This window comes from Ahaetulla prasina, chromosome 3 (assembly GCF_028640845.1).
Source record: "Ahaetulla prasina isolate Xishuangbanna chromosome 3, ASM2864084v1, whole genome shotgun sequence".
NCBI lineage: Eukaryota > Metazoa > Chordata > Lepidosauria > Squamata > Colubridae > Ahaetulla > Ahaetulla prasina.
In genome coordinates this window covers 141,798,270-141,819,944 of record NC_080541.1, presented here as the reverse complement: position 1 = coordinate 141,819,944, position 21,675 = coordinate 141,798,270, and the positions used below count along the sequence as shown (strand labels likewise).

Below are 21,675 nucleotides of genomic sequence, written 5' to 3'. Positions count from 1 at the left end.
CTGCAAAAATCCCCATTTCCTCCTGATAAGCTGGGACTTGGGAGGCAGAGAATAGATGGGGGCGGGGCCAGTCAGAATTTTTACTACTGGTTCTCTGAACTACTCAAAATTTCTGCTACCGGTTCTCCAGAACTGGTCTGAACCTGCTGAAACCCACCTCTGGACCAGGGCCATCTGGGAGTTATGTGTGGACTCCGGAGCCTCCAGAGTCGGACATCAGCGAGGCAGAGGAACAGGGGGAGCTTGTTTCCGGTGCACGCATGCGTAGAGCTGCCAGAAGGCAAGAACAGAGCTGCCAGAAGGCAAGAACAGTTAACAGGGTTGACTCGGGAGTAGGGCTTGGAGATGATTGGCCCCTCCTATAAGACATAAAGGAGGAGCAAAAGCACATGGGCCTTTGCAGGAAGCAACTGTTGTTCGTGCTGGCCGGTTTCAAGACTGCAGCTCTGTGTTGACTCTGTGTTTTGTGGCCTTGCAATTGGCAATTACAAAATTGCCAATTAGGTCTTGGCAGCGTGTCAATGGAGATAAAGGTGGGTGTTTATCAGCCTTATCAGAAGAACTGTGGGAGACTTCTGTCGGACTCTTTACAACTATTTGGGACTCACCTGTAAATGAACAGATTGCGATGAACAGGCTCTGAATGAGCAGAATTCACAGTCGTTGAAATGAAAAGAGGGTTTTGGGGACTCATTTTGTGCTTTTTACTGTATCAGGAAGGTCTGAACTGGTCTGTCTTCTCTTTGTTACCTGAAATATCAGGTAAAATAGTTTAAATTAATAAGTGCCAAATTTATTTTCAATTTTACATATCCAGGTTCTGTGAAGACTTTCCTCAGACCTTGACATCAGGTGATATTATTCAGGATTAAAGCAACTCAGATAATTATCCATAGGTTTCCTTTGCACATCCTGTTTTTACGCAAACAAAGAACTTCCAGAGGATAAATACCTAAGCTATGATTCTGAATTGCTGTAGGAAACACAATAGTTAAAATGTTTGACGCTTTTCAGGCAGGAAATTAATTCTGAGAGCTGAAAAACAGAGTAATGGCCTATTCATAGCAGAAGCCAAGCAAATGTATAAAACTTTATGGAGCTGTTGAAACAGACAACCATTTTCATTTATATATAGAGGTGTTGAGATTAGTGAATGATTAGATATAATTAGGATTTAATGCCACACGATTTTATTTTCATTTCTATTTGTAAAGTTTTGAAGGGATTCTACAAGGGTTTTATTCTCCCCATGAAACTTTTTTCTTTTAATCTTCAATAGTACACAGTACTAAAAGCATACAACCAGGTTTTGGAGAAAAACTTGAGACAAATAAACGTTGCATGGGGCTACTATATGAGATCTCTAAAAATCTGCTTGCAGCTGATAACTCAGTTTTTTGTTTTGTTTTTTTAGTTTACTGGTATTTGAAAAGGAAATGTGTCTTTGTACTAAACCAAGCATTGTAGTAGGCTCCTCTGCATGTCTCTACAGACAATTACTCTATTCAATTTCTACCTAAATATGTGCAAGATTGTTAAAAAATGAGCCAAATCATTAAAATATGGTTTTTCATAAAGAACATTAGCATTTGTGTATTTAGCCATTAAACAAGTGAAAAAGAAAAGGCTCCAGAATTAAAGCTATATTCCTACATCTGATTTGGGCTAAATTTGGTTTAAAGGTTTGGAGGGAAAAAAGATTCCTGCAGGCAGCATCTGAACCATAAGATGCTGCCAGCTGATCCCAGAAGTAATATTCAAGACCCATCCTAGATGCCTTGTGGCTGCTGTGCAACTTTTAAATTAAAATTCTGATGCAACTGTGTGACTTTCCAGGCAGTCTTTGTTAACTGGAATGTGGTTAATCTAGACTCAAAATAAAGGGAAACTTGAGGGAAATCATGTTGAAGGTAGGTAGATGGTTGCTTGGCAACTCCATGCCTTCTGCTTCCAGATTAAACAGGAAACATTAGAATTGCATAGCTGGCAATCGAGGACTATATACTTGACTTACTTTAATAATAGTGTGAATTTAAAACAAAAAATGAATTTAATTTCACTGATTGTTTTGGGTTGAAAAGAAATAAGTCATATTTTAATTTAGTATTCAGAATCGATAGCAGTCATCTCTTTATATATATATTACATAACTAAATATTCTAAACTGCAAAAAATGTTCTGATCTCTCTGTGTGTCATATTTTCTTACTGTGATCAGTGATGCCTAAATAGCAATGTATTAATTGGGATGGGACTGATAACAATTTATTAATTGGGATGGATTTGTTATGAACACAGTATTATAGTTTTCCTTTAATTTATCATTAGTGTCTTTATGTAACATGTTCATTATTGATACTTTTTGACTTCCTTTATAACATTCATATTGCATGTAATTACATGTACAGGTAGTCCTCGAGTTACAACCACAATTGAGCCCAAAATTTATGTTGCTAAGTGAAACATTTGCCCCATTTTACGACTCTTCTTGCCACAATTGTTAAGTGATTCATTGCATTTGTTAAATTAGTAACATCTGGATTCCCAATTGACTTTGCTTGTCAGAAGGTCGTGAAAGGGGATCACGCGACCTGGGACACTGCAATGATCATAAATATGAACTAGTTGCCAAGTGTCTGAATTTTGATCATGTGACCATGGGAAACCGCAATGGTCATAAGTGTGAAAAATGGTTGTAAGTCACTTTCTTTGGTGCCGTTCTAACTTTGAACTGTCACTAAATGAACTGTTGTAAGTTGAGGACCACCTGTACAGTATACTGTAGTCTGATATATGAGTATTGAATATTCAATGAAGCTTCTTGAAATTGGATTTACCAGGGTTGTTATTTTTGTTATTTCACTTGATTAATGATACAAAGGACACTTTTTTATTATTCAAAAAGTAAGAGCAAGAACTAACTTTTTAGCTTTTTCAATCCTCTTCCCCCAACTTTTCTGTTACTTTGTATTTTACTTTTCTCTTAAAATTAATAAAGTTTAATTTAAAAAAAGGTAAGGACAAGAACTTAAGGCTTCTCTGTGAATTATACTGTATACTTATTTAATCAAGGTAGATTTGGAATCTAGGAAACCCCTCACATTGCACACTAGGCCTGTCTAGGGCACTGTAATCTCATCTAGCATCAAGGATGACATGGAGCCGGTGGTCCCCCCAAACCAGGGGTGAAATGCTCCCAGTTTGGACCGGATCGACCAATCCGGTAGTGATGGCGGCAGGTGGTTTGGAGAACTGATAGCAAAAATCCCTGCCCGCCCCCATGCCCAGCTGAGCCGCCCAATCATCAGAGGTTTTTTTTTAACTTTTAAAAGCATTCTTCAGCCGAAAAAAATGCTTTTAAAAGTAAAAAAAAGCCTCTGATGATCGCGTGGCTCAGCTTCAGCCAAAGAGGTTGTAAAAAAATGCTTTTAAAAGGCTCTGACGATCCCAGCTGAGTTGCCTGATTGTCAGAGGCTTTTTTTTTCTTTTAAAGGCAAAAAAAAATGCTTTTAAAAGAAAACTAAAGCCTCTGACGATCAGGCAACTCAGTTGGGATCATCAGAGCCTTTTAAAAGCATTGAATTTACCCCCAATGTGGTAAATTGGGCTGAGAGACAATGATTGGTCCAAAGTCACCCAGTTGGCTTTCATGCCCAAAACCGGACTAGAGCCCATGGTTTTTCCATTTTTAGCCTGGTGCCTTAACCACTAGGCAACACTGGCTTCTGTTACTACTTGGAAACCTCTTTTCCTTCATGTGAGCCAGAGAAGGAAAAGCTTCATCACCGCATAGTGAGAATAGAAAGGAAATGTACGATGGGGTGGGTGGGTGGTAGATATTAAAACGCTAGTATAGAATCGTGTGTGTGTGTGTGTAAAATCTAAGGAAGTGAATAGAAAACAAAGGGTGAAAGACTCCAACATTTCATGGAAGCTTTGTGCATTGAGGTGAGGGAATAGGGAGAGATGGTAGGAAGGATAGAATGGAGAGAAATGTGGAGAAAAATAGGTCTGGGTATCTTCTCTAACTTCCTTTCGCTATAAAAAGGAGTGAAGGGTTATGTCTCACTTTTACACATTTGCAATGTTATATCGATGTTTTAGTTTGGATAAATAACTAGCATAGATCAACCTTATTTTCCCCTTTTGTGTATCTATTTTTAAGATGAAAATAAGGAGTGAATTAATTACGATTTCAGATGAGACCAAGCTTGGAACACTATTAAAACCAAAGCTCATACGTTGCAAAGTGAACAATCTCAGGAACTGTGCTAATACAATGGAAACTGGTAGTGCAAAGTTGTGCCTTTGAAAACATTTCTCAGGGTTAGTTTATATTACATAAAGCATAGATAGTCCTCGATGTACGACTGTAATGCAACCCGGAATTTCAACTGTAAGATATGAAAGTTGGGGCACCCATGTGATGGACCTAATTTTATGAACTTTATTGAAGCTATCATTAAGCAATCATTCACTGACTGCCATGGTCATTAAGCGAGACAACGTAATAATCAGCCATGAAGGTGATCTGGTTGTCAACTGCTCAAAATGCAACTATGTGATGAGGGGGGAATGAATTAAGTCAAAAAATACCTTTTGGGGCTGGGGTCTGTTGTAATTTTGAATGGTTACTAGGTCGTTACGCAAGAACTACCTGTACAGGGCTACCAGATCTGGCTATGTAAAAGTTGGAAGGTGGAAAAGAATTATTTATGTATTTAAATTTCTTCTGTTGACATTCAGTAGTTGGCTGGATTTTTGGAGACCAAACCTGGTAGTCCTAATAAATATGTGTACAATTGTGTATGTGTTGTAGGGAGAACAAGATGCTTGAATTGGTTGGTATGTATGTGAGCCATGCTGTTGAGCTAGCTTATGGTTTATAAATAATGAGTTTATAAACTCGACATATTCTGACTCCTTCTGTAAATTATGCATGAGCAAAGAAAGGATTTTGTATTTTAAGCCAACAGTGTTCTGAACCTGATTGCATGAAGAAATCTAAGGACTGTATGAACCTCAATTTTAGTAAGTACCGTAGTCAGTTAAAAAACTGACTATATGTACATCAAACAGGTGACCTTGAAAACTGTCTATACTCAGAAGATTGAAATAGGAATTTGTGCTTCCCTAAATGCCGAAGTCTCTAGACAAGTGGCAGGAAAAAACAGCTGAAGGAAAGTATAAGATAAGATAACTACAGCCTTCTACTCTTTAGGTCCAACATTCTTTATCTTGCAGGCCTCCTGCTATTTCCCCCCCCCCCCCCAGTTAAACCACTTCCTCTCCTGCTGGCATACATCTTGCCCTTGATTTAAACCTCCAGCAAGTGCCAGAGTGGAACAAATGTATTGAACAATTTGCCACCTTGTATCTCCGCTTTAGATATATCTGCAATTACATTTTCTTATTCAGAGCAGGGAAAGGGTTCTGTAACACAATTCCCGGGTTCTCTAACACAAATTATTGTGGGAATGTAACCGTTCAGGACACTTTTAGTCCACCTTGTTGTTGTTGTTAGTTGCGAAGTCGTGTCCGACCCATTGCAACCCCATGGACAACATTCCTCCAGGCCTTCCTGTCCTTTACCATCCTCTGGAGTTCATTTAAACTCATGCCTACTGCTTCAGTGACTCCATCCAGCCACCTCGTTCTCTGTCGTCCCATTCTTCTTTTGCGCTCAATCTTTCCCAGCATTAGGCTCTTCTCCAGTGAGTCCTTCTTTCTCATTAGGTGGCCAAAGTATTTCAGTTTCATCTTCAGGATCTGGCCTTCTAAAGAGCAGTCAGGGTTGATCTCCTCTAGAACTGACTTGTTTGTTTGCCTTGCAGTCCAAGGGACTCGTAGGAGTCTTCTCCAGCACCAGAGTTCAAAGGCTTCAATTCTTTGGCGCTCAGCCTTTCTTATGGTCCAACCTTCACATCATACATTGCAACTGGGAAAACCATAGCTTTGACTATACACACTTTTGTTGGCAGGGTGATGTCTCTGCTTTTTAGTACGCTGTCTAGATTTGCCATAGCTTTCCTCCCCAGGAGCAAGCGTCTTTTAATTTCTTGACTGCAGTCCCCATCTGCTGTGATCTTGGAGCCCAGGAAAATAAAATCTGTCACTATCTCCATTTCTTCACCATCTATCTGCCAGGAATTGAAAGGGATGGATGCCATTATTTTAGTTTTCTTAATGTTGAGTTTCAAAAAAACCCTCAACATTAGTCCACCTAGTAACTTGTAAATGGATTAATCCATAATTTTCATCCATAAAGGATGGAGAATCAGGGAAATTGATCCCCGTTTAATAAGCTGGTGTTGCAAAATGCCAAAAGGAGGATCTGATCTGCATCTTTAGAAAATTATTTATTGGGCAGGAAAAAGTAACAATGAGATCTGAACAGCTTTACAGGGAGAGAGAGAAGTGGAGAAGAACAGTACAGGGAGTCCTTCACTTATGCCACAATTGAGTCTAACGTTTCCATTGATGAACAAGGCAGATGTTAAGTGAGTTTGGCTCCATTTTACAACCTTGTTTGCCATAGTTCTTACATGAATAATGTCATTAAGCGAATCTGGATTCTCCCATTCACTTTGTTTGTCGAAAGCTGGTTGGGAAGGTTGCAAATGGCGATCACATGAACCTGGGACAGTGCAACTGTCATAAATACATGCAAAGTCCAAAATTTGATCACTTGACCACAGGGCTGCTGGCAACAGTTGTAAGTATGGACATGGGTCATAAGTTGGTTTTTGAACAATCACTACATGAATGCAGTGGTGGGATTCTGCTGGTTCTACCCGGTTCGCACGAATCGGTAGCTGGGGCTGTCGGAGGCTCTGCCCGCCCGGCCAGACGTCATCACGTCCTTTTTTTATGCTCTGCGCATAAAAGGTCCTGCGCATGTGCGGAGGTGGTTGCTCACATTTGCGAACTGGTTGTTAAAATAAGTCAATACCATCCCTGCATGAATGGTTATAAGTCTACTAGTAGTAAGTATAAATTGAATTATTGGTATCTAGAGAAGCTTTAGACTTCAAGAAAGGCAGGGAATCTTTGATCCTGCAATGGGGCTTCAGAAAAAGAACAAAATTTTCAAAGATGGAAGAAAATAGTATCTTTTCCAGGTTGCCTGCTATATCAAAAAAAAGGAAAGGAAGGGCTGAAGATTTAAAGGGATATAAAATGAAGTCACAAAAATCTTACGATCCCACAGGAATAATAAATGTCCATTCAAAACAAAATTTGCTGGATGCTAGAAAAGTAGTTTAAAGTCCAGTCCTGTATATTGGCCCCTTAATATAAGTGTAAAATCACTTTTTCCCTATTTAATTTAATTTTCATCTACTTTATTTTATCTCATTTGTTCTTTCTCTCATTTTATTTTACTAGTCTCAATTTTTTTTATATTGGTCTTTGATTTATAAATTTTTAAAAAATGAAATTGGTTGCTTAAAACAGCTACGATAGAGAGATGACCCAAATAATGTAACCAAATCATTCCTAGTCAGTTCATTTCACCTGGTTTACTTTATACTCCTGTAATGGTCTGTAGGAAATACAGAACATATTCACAAAATAATGACATCTTTTCCCCCCTCTGATGTTTCAAGGAACATCCCATCAAGGTGGCTATTCCCACGAGGCAGTGGTATACGCACTTCAGAAATGTGGCATTCGTCATATCGACACGGCAAAACGATATGGCTGTGAATCGCTCCTGCAGAAGGCGATCAAAGAGAGTGGAATAGAACGGGAGGATCTCTGGATAACAACCAAACTCTGGCATGCTGACTATGGCTATGACAAAACAAAACAAGCCTGCTTGGAATCTTGCAACAGACTTGGGGTGGAATATCTAGGTAAGAAGCTGGGTTTTTTTTTTATATTCCTGTTCAGATTATTATAGTCATAAATCTTGGTGCACATTTAATATATTTTTCTTATTGCATCACCCGCAACAACATGCTTTTATGATTGCTCTGGCTCATAAACAAGAATTTTTAGTAGTGAGATTATTCCTTTAATTCTTTAGTTAATCTTTTTACCATAAGAATGAAAACACGCCTTAACAAGGATTGGAAGGTTATTAAGAGAATTTGTCTGCTTAGTCTTGAATGATTGATTATGTGCCATCAAGTTGGTGTCAGTTCTTAGTGACTACATGGATTTTCTCTTGAATGATCTATTCCCCAACTGCTCCTTCGGGTGCACGCGTTGCTGCTGTATCCATTGATGTTGTGATTGAGTCAATCTTTCCCAACGTTGTAGACTTCTCTAGAGAGCTGGGTCTTCACATCGCATGATAATTGGAGCCTGATCATTTGTGCCTTGATTGAGATTTTGAGTTGATTTGTTCAATTATCATTTGTTTGGGGTTTTTTTTGACGATCCATCGTATTCTTAGAACTCTTCTCTAGTGCCAATATGAAAAAGTCTCAATACGTTTTCTATCCAGCTTAGCCTTAATATCAATGCTAATTGCAGTACACACATGAGAAAGTGGCAGTGCGGAAGTTTCCGACCTAATATGGCTTCCAAAGCTGACACTCCCCTTCAGTTAAAACAGAAGGAACAACTCAGAAAAAGGGTCATGTGATCTGCACTTCTTACTTTAAATCAGGGGTCCCCAACCTCTAGGCTGTGGTGCACTACCAGGCTGTGGCCTGTTTGGAATTGGGTCATGCGAGCAGCTGGCTGGCACATGCACATGCGTGAGTACCAGGCTGGCAAATATGCACAAAGCTTGAGTTACGTGAGCAGCGGCCAGTGTGTACATGTCCAGCTCGAATTATATAAGTAGCGGGCTGGTTCCCCTCCCGCTGGGCTACTAAGCAATGATTGTTGAGGACCGCTGCTTTAAATGATTGCCGCTGTTAATAGCAGTGTTATTAGTGATGTTATGTGTTACAGCTCTTAAACCAGGATTTAGCTGCTTGCTATCATAAGATCTCTACAGAGTTTAGTCTTAGTGCCATTTAATATTCAACTTTGAATATTAATATTATCTTAATATTATCTTAATATAATAATATTAATATTATCAACTCAAATTCAACTTTGAATTTTCTCTTTTTTCTCTTTTTAAACCGGTTTTAATTTTTGTATCAATTGTTTTATTCTGGCTGTAAACCGCCCTGAGTCCTTTGGGAGGAGGGCGGTATAGAAATTTAAACAATAAATAAATAAATAAATAAATAAATAAATAATAGGACTCATTTGTACTGATCCGTTTTTTAAAAATTTTCTTTACAGAGCACCTCAAATTTAAACCTCCTAGAAAGATTCTGATAGACTTAGTGGTATACCCACAAATTGTATAATTAATCTGTTGCAAACAGTTCCTTATCTCCTTCCTTACAACAATCTGATTAATTCACTTGAGGAAAAAGTCACACTTGATCAGTGGTGACATCCAAATTCTTCTACTACCGGTTCTGTGGGCATGGCTTGGTGGGCGTGGCAGGGGAAGGATAGTGCAAAGTCTCATTCCCACCCCACTCCAGGGGAAGGATACTGCAAAGTCTCATTCCACCCCACTCTGGGGCCAGCCAGAGGTGGTATTTGCCAGTTCTTTGAACTACTCAAAATGTCCGCTACCGATTCTCCAGAACCTGTCAGAACCTGCTGGATTTTACCCCTGCACTTGACGCAAACATTCTTAGCATTCCTAGGTTGCATCAGAAATCAGTATGGATGAAATCTTTCCCCAAGGAAGATCAATATTTCAGTTGGTTCCGATTGGGTGCTCAGGCCAATATGTTTTGACATAGTATAATCATTGTTATGACAGTTTGTGGCCTTAGCATGTTTGTGAATTCAACCCCAGCCACTGTGAAGCAAGCCATAACTTAGAATGACCAGGATATTTTTTTCAAATTAGGAAGAACTGCAGAAAGACATCCATGTGTTCCAAACTCCTTCTAGGAAGGAACAGGAGCCAGAGAAAGAGGAAGCAATAACTCATGCCTTTTCTGTGTTTGTGTGGTTAGAGGCATTAAACTAGTTATGGATAGCCTAGTCATCTGGTTGTGACTCAAACCCAAGTAGGATCTTGAAATATTCTCCTTGAAATAATGCTTTTTGTCATGCTAAATGGGTTTATTGAAAGTTTCCTTTGCATTCAGAAAAGGATGCTGAGTTGGTATTGTATTTCTCTTCTGTCACAAATACTGAAGAATATTCTCATAAACAAAGAACCAATAATTAAATACCGTCTCAACAAACGGTTTTCTTTCCTATCTTTTTAGTTTCTCTAGGGTTTTTGTCTTCGTTCTTTCATTTTAATTTGGTTAATATACAGGGATTATTGAAGATGTATAAATATAATTAATGTAGGGTCGGGTCTGACCAGTTGCCATTTTAGAACGGTGGGGAGGGAAAAAAGAGAGAGTAGGAGGTAGGAAAGAGGAGAAGAGGAAGGAAGAGGGGTAGAAGAGGGAGAAGAGTGTAGGGTGGAGGGAGGAGAGGAGGTAGATAAGAGAAGGAGAGGAAGGTTTGGAAAGTAAAAGAAGGTAGAAGAGGGAAGAAGGTTAAAAAGGGGGGTGGTGACTGGGCAGGCCCGACTAATTGTATATAACTGTACATTGGATGAATTATTTGATAAGATTGTAAAAATAAAACTTTTTTATAAAAAAAAAAAAAAAAAAAGGAAAGGAAGGGCTGAAGATTTAAAGGGATATAGAGAGACGACTTCCGGTATCCAGTGGCAACGGACGTCTGGAAGGTTTCTCCTGCCTCCAGCGCCCGAATCCGGCCGCCGCCGAGGCCCTCAGGGGCCAGGTGTTCCGAAAAGGACACCTGCCGTACGGACGGCTCGCCAGGGGTCTCCCAGCCGACATACAGGACTGTGGGGACCGATGCTGGCGCGTCCTAGGCTTGGCGGGGTTCGGAGGCCACAGGCCGCGGCCATTATTTTGGTCGTCGCCTGGGCCGCTGTGCCCGGTGACACCGGGGCATTGGATTTATAACTGCAGCAGCCTGGTGGTGAACAGGGCACGGAGTAGAATTGAGGAGGAGAAGGGAAGGGAATATCGGTAAACGTGAGTGGAGTGCTCCGGAGTGCGGGGGGGTTTTCTCTCCCCTGCGGTTGGAAGGAGCACGAGTTATTTTGGAGAGAGGAGAACTTAAAATAAGAAGATTACCGGTTTTGTGGAGCTCTGGAGAGAAGAGGTGATGGAGAAATTTAGGAGGGAAGGTTTGAGGCCCCCCCTCCTTCTGGGGAACAGTGGTGGCGTCCAGCTTCCGCCTTCACTATGAGAATTTTGATGACATCACTTCCCTTCGGTTTCCTGGTTGACTAACTGTACTCTGGACTCGTTGCTCCTGTGAGTGCCCCCTGGTGGATCCGGAGGAAATTACAAGGATACTGTGCTTGCCTGAGGATTTTGATTCTTTTTTTTTTCAAATGGCAAAAGGTCAGAGACCAACTGCTGGAGAGATGGAGAGAATTCTGGAAAAGTTATCCAATATGGACAAGAAACTGGATGATTTGCAAAGAGGCCAAACGGAAATAAGAGAAGAAATTGTGACTATCCAAAAGGATTTAAAGGATACTCAACAAGTCTCAGCAGAAAACAAGCAGAAAGTGGAAGGTCTGAGGGTGAAATGCGGGCAGTGCAGAAAAGAGAGGAGACGACAGGCAATGCTGTGCTTGGACTACAGATGGATAAAATGTCTTATTTCCTTAGGTTTCAAAATTTGGAAGAAGTGGACCAAGAAGACTTGAGAGATGTTGTGACTAAATTGTTGGGAGAATTTCTTGGGAGAAGTGTTGATTTCATGAATTGGGATGTGGATCGAGTTTATAGAGTTAATTGCAATATGCACGCACGCATGCAGTTCCCAGAGAGGTTCATGTCAAATTTGTGAGAAGAGAGACGAGAGATGAAATTCTTAGAAAACATAGGAGTGGGGCACTGATTTACAGGGGCAGGGAGATAGCCATTCTGAGGCAGATTCCCAGACAGGTACGTGAAAAAAGAAAGAAATATTATTTTTTGTCAAGCAAATTGTACCAGAAGGAGTGGGCTTCAGATGGCTGATGCCAGAGGGATTGATGATTTTCGGGAGGGCATTACGAAAAAATCAGTACAATTGCGGAGGCTACGGCCTATGTGGAGGAACACAAAGCCTTCCTGGAATCAGATGACCCAGGAATTGAAGAAGGGGAGGTTATAGATCATGGGGCTGAAGCGGCTGCCGCTGTTGCGGCCCTGGAGTTGGGTCAGGCTGAACCCAGAGTTCTGAGATCCAAAACTAGGAAGTGATAAAGATATTTGGGATTGTGTTGGTTTTCCTTATTCTCTTTTGTACGATATTCTGTTTATTCTTGACTCTTCTTTATTACGTATTTAAAATTTGCAAACTTTGCTACTTCGTGTCACCTGCTTGCCTTATGGCTGTTGTATGTGTTAAAAAATTTGAGTAAAATTCTTATTTTAGATAAGAAAAATGAAAATTTACCATACCTGATATGTATTTGTATAAACCTTTTTTGACTAATAAAAACTTTTTGAACAAAAAAAAAAAAAAAAAAGATTTAAAGGGATATAAAATGAAATCTTACGATCTCACAGGAATAATAAATGTCCATTCAAAACAAAATTTGCTGGATGCTAGAAAAGTAGTTTAAAGTCCAGTCCTGTATATTGGCCCCTTAATATATGTGTAAAATCACTTTTTCCCTATTTTATTTAATTTTCATCTACTTTATTTTATCTCATTTGTTCTTTCTCTCATTTTATTTTACTAGTCTCAATTTTTTTTTATATTGGTCTTTGATTTATAAATTTTTAAAAAATGAAATTGGTTGCTTAAAACAGCTACGATAGAGAGATGACCCAAATAATGTAACCAAATCATTCCTAGTCAGTTCATTTCACCTGGTTTACTTTATACTCCTGTAATGGTCTGTAGGAAATACAGAACATATTCACAAAATAATGACATCTTTTCCCCCTCTGATGTTTCAAGGAACATCCCATCAAGGTGGCTATTCCCACGAGGCAGTGGTATACGCACTTCAGAAATGTGGCATTCGTCATATCGACACGGCAAAACGATATGGCTGTGAATCGCTCCTGCAGAAGGCGATCAAAGAGAGTGGAATAGAACGGGAGGATCTCTGGATAACAACCAAACTCTGGCATGCTGACTATGGCTATGACAAAACAAAACAAGCCTGCTTGGAATCTTGCAACAGACTTGGGGTGGAATATCTAGGTAAGAAGCTGGGTTTTTTTTTTATATTCCTGTTCAGATTATTATAGTCATAAATCTTGGTGCACATTTAATATATTTTTCTTATTGCATCACCTGCAACAACATGCTTTTATGATTGCTCTGGCTCATAAACAAGAATTTTTAGTAGTGAGATTATTCCTTTAATTCTTTAGTTAATCTTTTTACCATAAGAATGAAAACACGCCTTAACAAGGATTGGAAGGTTATTAAGAGAATTTGTCTGCTTAGCCTTGAATGATTGATTATGTGCCATCAAGTTGGTGTCAGTTCTTAGTGACTACATGGATTTTCTCTTGAATGATCTATTCCCCAACTGCTCCTTCGGGTGCACGCATTGCTGCTGTATCCATTGATGTTGTGATTGAGTCAATCTTTCCCAACGTTGTAGACTTCTCTAGAGAGCTGGGTCTTCACATCGCATGATAATTGGAGCCTGATCATTTGTGCCTTGATTGAGATTTTGAGTTGATTTGTTCAATTATCATTTGTTTGGGGTTTTTTTGACGATCCATCGTATTCTTAGAACTCTTCTCTAGTGCCAATATGAAAAAGTCTCAGTACGTTTTCTATCCAGCTTAGCCTTAATATCAATGCTAATTGCAGTACACACATGAGAAAGTGGCAGTGCGGACGTTTCCGACCTAATATGGCTTCCAAAGCTGACACTCCCCTTCAGTTAAAACAGAAGGAACAACTCAGAAAAAGGGTCATGTGATCTGCACTTCTTACTTTAAATCAGGGGTCCCCAACCTCTAGGCTGTGGTGCACTACCAGGCTGTGGCCTGTTTGGAATTGGGTCATGCGAGCAGCTGGCTGGCACATGCACATGCGTGAGTACCAGGCTGGCAAATATGCACAAAGCTTGAGTTACATGAGCAGCGGCCAGTGTGTACATGTCCAGCTCGAATTATATAAGTAGCGGGCTGGTTCCCCTCCCGCTGGGCTACTAAGCAATGATTGTTGAGGACCGCTGCCTTAAATGATTGCCGCTGTTAATAGCAGTGTTATTAATAATAATAATAATAATAATAATATTTTAATTTGTATACCGCCCTTCTCCCGAAGGACTCAGGGCGGTGAACAGGCAGATAAAATATACATACATACAATAATTAAAAACATCCCTTAAAAAACTAATTTAAATGCCCAAAATATTAAAAACGTACTTCCCCATAAAATCACAGAATTTTAAAAACCCATCCAATAAAAATAAGAATCAGGCTAGTCCAGCCATACGGAATAAATAAGTTTTAAGTTCGCGGCGAAAGGTCCTAAGGTCAGGTAATTGTCGAAGTCCGAGGGGAAGTTCGTTCCACAGGGAGCCCCACAGAAGGCCCTCCCCTGGGGCCGCCAGTCGACACTGTTTGGCTGACGGCACCCTGAGGAGTCCCTCTCTGTGGAACGTGCGGACGATGGGAGATAGAAGCCGGCAGTAGGCGGTCCCGTAGATAGCCCGGTCCTAAGCCATGGAGCGCTTTAAAGGTGGTAACCAATACCTTGAAGCGCACCGGAAAACAAGAGGTAGCCAGTGCAGTCTGCGAGGATAGGTGTTATATGGGAGCTCCGAGACGCCCTCAATAACCAGCGCAGCGCGTTCTGAACTAGCTGAAGTCTCGGGTGCTCTTCAAGGGAGCCCCATGTAGAGAGCATTGCAGTAGTCCAGGCGAGAGGTAACGAGGCATGAGTGACTGTGCATAAGGCATCCCGGTCCAGGAAGGGACGAACTGGCGGATCAGGCGAACCTGGTAAAATGCTCTCCTGGAGACGGTCGCCAAATGGTCTTCAAAGGACAACCGACCATCCAGGAGCACGCCCAAGTTGCGTACCTTCTCCATCGGGCCAATGATTCACCCCGACAGACAGCCGCATCTGCAGCTGACTGTACCGAGTGTCGGCATCCACAGCCACTCCGTCTTGGAGGGATTAAGTTTGAGCCTGTTCCTCCCCATCCAGACCCGTCGGCCTCAGACACCGGGACAGCACTTCGACAGCTTCACTGGGGTGGCCCGGGGTGGAAAAGTACAGCTGAGTATCATCAGCGTACAGCTGGTATCTCACCCCAAAGCCACTGATGATCTCACCCAGCGGCTTCATATAGATGTTGAACAGGAGGGGTGAGAGAATCGACCCCTGCGGCACCCCACACATGAGGCACCTTGGAGTCGATCTCTGCCCCCCTGTCAACACCGTCTGCGTCCGATCAGAGAGGTAGGAGGAGAACCACCGATAAACGGTGCCTCCCACTCCCAACCCCTCCAACCGGCGCAGCAGGATACCATGGTCGATGGTATCAAAAGCCGCTGAGAGATCTAATAGGACCAGGGCAGAGGAATAACCCCTATCCCTGGCCCTCCAGAGATCATCCACCAGTGCGACCAAAGCTGTCTCCGTACTGTATCCGGGCCGGAAGCGGACTGGAGCAGGTCTAGATAGACAGCTTCATCCAGGTACTGGGGTAGCTGACATGCCACCACACTCTCAACAACCTTCGCCGTGAAGCGAAGATTGGAGACTGGCCGGTAGTTCCTAAAACAGCTGGGTCCAGGAAGGCTTCTTGAGGAGGTCTCACCACTGCCTCTTTCAAGGCCGCGGAAAGACCCCTCCGCAAAGAAGCATTTGTAATCCCTGAGCCAGCCTCGCGTCACCTCCTGAGTAGCCAGTACTAACCAGGAGGGACACGGATCCAGTAAACATGTGGTGGCGTTCAGCCTACCCAGCAACCTGTCCATGTCCTCGGGAGTCACAGGATCAAAGTCATCCCAAACCACCTCAACAAGATGGGCCTCAGAACCCTCGCCTGGATCTACCCAATTTTGATCCAATCCGTTCCGAAGCTGATCGGTTTTGTCGTATAGATAAGTTAAACTCCTCGGCACGCCTTGTGGGGTCCTCCGCCCCTCCTGTTGAAGGAGGCGGGTCACCCAGCTGGGGCGGCCGGGCGGTTATCTGCCGGCGCAATGAGGAGGAAGCGTAGGGCGGCCGCAACCCTCATTGCCACTAGGTAGGTCCTACTATAGGACCTAACTAGTGTCCGGTCAGCCTCAGAGCGGCTGGATCTCCAGGCACTCTCTAGGCGTCTTCTCCGGCGCTTCATCTCCCTCAGCTCCTCGGAGCTGTTATGTTATGTGTTATAGCTCTTAAACCAGGATTTAGCTGCTTGCTATCATAAGATCTCTACAGAGTTTAGTCTTAGTGCCATTTAATATTCAACTTTGAGTATTAATATTATCTTAATATTATCTTAATATAATAATATTAATATTATCAACTCAAATTCAACTTTGAATTTTCTCTTTTTTCTCTTTTTAAACCGGTTTTAATTTTTGTATCAATTGTTTTATTCTGGCTGTAAACCGCCCTGAGTCCTTTGGGAGGAGGGCGGTATAGAAATTTAAACAATAAATAAATAAATAAATAAATAATAGGACTCATTTGTACTGATCCGTTTTTTAAAAATTTTCTTTACAGAGCACCTCAAATTTAAACCTCCTAGAAAGATTCTGATAGACTTAGTGGTATACCCACAAATTGTATAATTAATCTGTTGCAAACAGTTCCTTATCTCCTTCCTTACAACAATCTGATTAATTCACTTGAGGAAAAAGTCACACTTGATCAGTGGTGACATCCAAATTCTTCTACTACCGGTTCTGTGGGCATGGCTTGGTGGGCGTGGCAGGGGAAGGATAGTGCAAAGTCTCATTCCCACCCCACTCCAGGGGAAGGATACTGCAAAATCTCCATTCCCACCCCACTCTGGGGCCAGCCAGAGGTGGTATTTGCCAGTTCTTTGAACTACTCAAAATGTCCGCTACCGATTCTCCAGAACCTGTCAGAACCTGCTGGATTTTACCCCTGCACTTGACGCAAACATTCTTAGCATTCCTAGGTTGCATCAGAAATCAGTATGGATGAAATCTTTCCCCAAGGAAGATCAATATTTCAGTTGGTTCCGATTGGGTGCTCAGGCCAATATGTTTTGACATAGTATAATCATTGTTATGACAGTTTGTGGCCTTAGCATGTTTGTGAATTCAACCCCAGCCACTGTGAAGCAAGCCATAACTTAGAATGACCAGGATATTTTTTTCAAATTAGGAAGAACTGCAGAAAGACATCCATGTGTTCCAAACTCCTTCTAGGAAGGAACAGGAGCCAGAGAAAGAGGAAGCAATAACTCATGCCTTTTCTGTGTTTGTGTGGTTAGAGGCATTAAACTAGTTATGGATAGCCTAGTCATCTGGTTGTGACTCAAACCCAAGTAGGATCTTGAAATATTCTCCTTGAAATAATGCTTTTTGTCATGCTAAATGGGTTTATTGAAAGTTTCCTTTGCATTCAGAAAAGGATGCTGAGTTGGTATTGTATTTCTCTTCTGTCACAAATACTGAAGAATATTCTCATAAACAAAGAACCAATAATTAAATACCGTCTCAACAAACGGTTTTCTTTCCTATCTTTTTAGTTTCTCTAGGGTTTTTTTTGTCTTCGTTCTTTCATTTTAATTTGGTTTCTAGTGCTGAATACTTCACAAAGGAAGATTGGTCTGACAAATTACATACCAATGAGAAATTGAAAAAGTGCTGGATTGTGGGAAAAGTATTCTAAGATTTGTTTTCATTTTTTTATTAAAATATATGACTTTTACAGTTGTTATAATCTGGCTTTAGGCGCTCATTAATAAACATTGGAAATAAAATGGATTTAGAGGTTGGATTTAGAGTTGGCATTCCTTGAGATCTGGATGTCATGATAATATCTCCTTACCCCTACATCATCCTTGTTTGCTGAATATATAAATGGTGATATTTTCTCCCATGTATGTTTTGAATTGGTTTCTATTCCTTAATAACCTTACCTTTTATTGTGCTGGGAATTCTGATGATATTGCAGATATTAGTTCTACTAACAAATATACTGACAGGCTTGCATTTTGAATGAAGATGAACTTCTCTTCTAAGCAGTGAGTCTCTTTGGACAGTGCCTGGAGAATAAGCAGTCACTGAAAATTAATGAGATACCAAGGGCGGCTTGAAAAGGCTGATTACCTGGTTGAAAAATCTATATATAATGAAATGTTTTATTTGTTTATAGACAGCCTATCCTAAAATTCCTATTTTTTCCCTTATGTAGCTTCATTTTGATTATCCACATTGAATGGAAATGTAAAATTCAAGAAACTGGCTTCATTGGCAGGTGTTTGGTAGAAAACTATTGTGCCAAGCTAAAAGTTATGGTACATATAGTACAACAAAATAATTTGTTTTCTTACAATGCTTAGTATCAGTAACAGAATATTTGCAACTTATTGCTCATTTAAATCCCACTGATGTCACTAAGAAGATTAAATAACTCCCAGTGATTTTAAAGATATGTGATACATGTTTAAAATAATCCCCATGGGAATTGCTGATCCATTAACATGCAAGAAACAACATTAAATGTCAACACAAATGCACATACAGTCAACTGTTCTTGAAAGCAATCCGCAAAACAGAAATAATATGATATTGTTTAGTGATACCATGCTAGAGCCAAGCTTTGTTTTACTTTGTTTTATATGTGCCCTGAATGTTTTATGTGTGCCCTGAATGGCATACCATTCTTTTTCCTAAGATGACTTTTCAAATTAAGATGATGTTCAAAATGCACTTCATGCTAGAATATATCAGCTTTTGTAGTTTTAATTCATTTGTATGTAAGCATGTGGGCCCCGTAAGAACAGAATAACAGAATTGGAAATCTTCCAGTTTAACCCCCTGTTCAAGCAGGAACCCTGTATCATTGCAGACAAATGGTTGTCTGAAGCATATCTCATAAGTGCATCTGGCATGGGACCTAAAGGTTTATTTTTCATGTAGCTTGTTCTCTTGCATGGAAATTAAATAAATTTTATATTGGGGTGGGGTAGAAATTAACTAAAATCCTTATCAGGTGATATTTAAAATCCAGATGTAATAAGAGGGGCAATTACTGGGAGAGAAGCAAAGGAAGAGGGTTAAGCTTTCCCTCATAGGGCATATACAGAACTGAGGCTAGAGACATGTCAATATGTAATGTCAATGTGGGAATGAGCTTAGGAGACAAAGAGCCATAACTAGGGGGATGGTCAGATAAGAGGCAATTTACTGGTATTTAGTTTTTAAAGTTTTAAAGCAATGCACATGAAAAAAACCTAGACTTTCTTGTACCAAAAGGAGTACAAATGATAAATGTGTGTATTGAGTTACTGTTTCAACATGGTGTAAAAATATATACACACTTCTCCATCTAATCATCAGCCCTACCAGTTTGCTTTGCGTGCACATGCGTGTTTTGCGCACAGGCGCACCACAGGCGCTACGAAGCCTTTTCTGAGTCTGCAAAGGTAAGTAGAACAGCGAGGGGGGGAACAGCTGTGCCACACAATTTAGATTCATTAGAAAGCAGGATTTCTAGCGCAGCACAGCTGATTGTCACATAGCTAATAATTGGAACTATTTTTTTACTTTTTAAAGCATTTTTTTACTACCGGTTCTGGTGAACCGGTAATAAGAAAATGCTAAAAAAGTTCCAACAATCATCTATGCAACTATCAGCTGTGCTGCATGATCAACGGAACTTTTTTTTCACTTTTGAAGCATTTTTTTACCACCTGTTTCAGCGAACCAGTAGCATTTTTTACTACTGGGTTGGGTGAACCAGCCCGAACCAGTAGCATTTCACCCCTGGTTGAAAGTATAATAAAATTAGTTCATCAGGCCGTTTCCTGTCTGGACTACTTCACAAGGCTGATTTTAGGAGAAGAGCAGGTAGAACTGGAGAGCAGAGTAAAACACTTCATCAGTTTAGAGTTCTTGTGTCACTACTAGAGACCCAAGTCCAGCCCCGCTCCCCTTGAATTTTGTTGGCCGTTATCTGGCATCAATTTAGTGCTGACCATTACTTAACCAGATTCTTCTGTGTAGGCTTCAATGGTGCCAAACTATACAAATGGACCTGATTCTTTGCATCTGATAGTACTACTACAGTGACAGTACTACTACTACACTGACAGTACTACTACTACACTGACAGTACTACTACAGTGCTACCAACCTGCCTTCCATTGAGGACCTGTATACAAATCAAAAAGAAGGCTGTGAAAATATTACAGATCCCTCACATCCTGGACATAAACTGTTTCAACTCCTACCCTCAAAATGACGCTATAGAGCACTGCACACCAGAACAACTAGACACAAGACCAGTTTTTTCCCGAAGGCCATCACTCTGCTAAACAAATAATTCCCTCAACACTGTCAAACTATTTACTAAATCTGCACTACTATTAATCTTCTCTTCGTTCTCATCACCCATCTCCTTCCACTTATGACTGTAACTTTGTTGCTTGTATCCTTACGATTTATATTGATACGAGGCTGTACATCTGGTCCACAGAAACGTGAAGTTCATAGATTCAATAAATGCTCTCATTTTTCAAGAAGAGACTGGACAGCCTCTTGTCAAAAATGGTTTAGGGTCTCCTGCTTAAGCAGGAGGGGATTGGACCAGATGACCTACAAGGTCTTTTCCAACTCTGTTATTCTGTATTCTGTAAATGCCTTTGATCATTCGTCTCATATTTCAGTTAATACAAGAAGAATGTCCTAATCTTCATAAACCTTTAGGGATTAGTGAATGTCCTTTTATTTCTTTTTATTTTACTAATAAAGTAACATACCACTATAATGGTGTGGCAGTTTGCAAAACATACACGTATGTAGGCCTGTGGTGGTTCCGGCCCTTCATCTAGAACACTGTATAGAAGGCTGCCACCCTGATTCTGTCTGCACTTTTTCTAAGGAGAAAGAAAGTGAGGAAAATGTCATCTTGTCTTAGATTCTTCCTTTTCTATAGCATGACAGAACAGATAGGACTTCCTTTTTATGAACCTGTAGTCTCTTAATCTGGGGTAGAGTAGTAGTTGCTGGATGGCGCTGAGTGTTTACTGGCCAGATGCGCTGCCTGATACCACACACAGCAGGTAATTTTTTTTTGCGCCCTAGAGAGAAACATCTGCTGCTACCTAGGATTGAACTATCAAACTTCCAATTGGGATGCAAGCATTGGGCCACCACACCGCTCACATAGCAGAGGAGATAGGACTGTGTAATAAGTTAATTTCTATATCAAAATGAAACTACTGATTTCAGAAGAAAGAACCAGTCTTTTATTTGTGTGAATGAAAATTAATGAATTAAATGAGAATAGAAGATAATTTGGGGAAAAAATAGAGAAAGAAGAAATAATATATCTTGCAGGATTTCACTCTGTCTTCTCTTCCAAATAGGGGTATGTCTCAATTCAGATGTAATGCATATACAACAAAATAAGACTCAAGATAGAAGGGCACAATTATGAACAATTCATAAAATAATCAAAAGATTCTGATTCTACTATTTCCTAAATGATTATA

General features: G+C 40.5%; 1 protein-coding gene across 5 annotated transcripts in view; it reads left to right on the top strand.

The window, feature by feature from the left end:
- Positions 1-21,675, top strand: part of LOC131196223 (uncharacterized oxidoreductase ZK1290.5-like) — a 90,474-nt gene that overhangs the window by 15,512 nt on the left and 53,287 nt on the right. For 4 of the 5 annotated variants that reach the window (XR_009154666.1, XM_058178743.1, XM_058178744.1 and 1 more), the window contains exon 1: positions 12,923-13,217. Coding sequence is in view for 4 of the 5 variants with exons in the window: in XM_058178743.1 (XP_058034726.1) it covers positions 12,938-13,217 (280 nt within the window). In the remaining variant the exon portion in view is untranslated. Of the gene's footprint in view, positions 1-7,606; positions 7,856-12,922; positions 13,218-21,675 lie in introns of those variants that run through there. The other variant, XM_058178746.1, reaches the window with a different exon arrangement.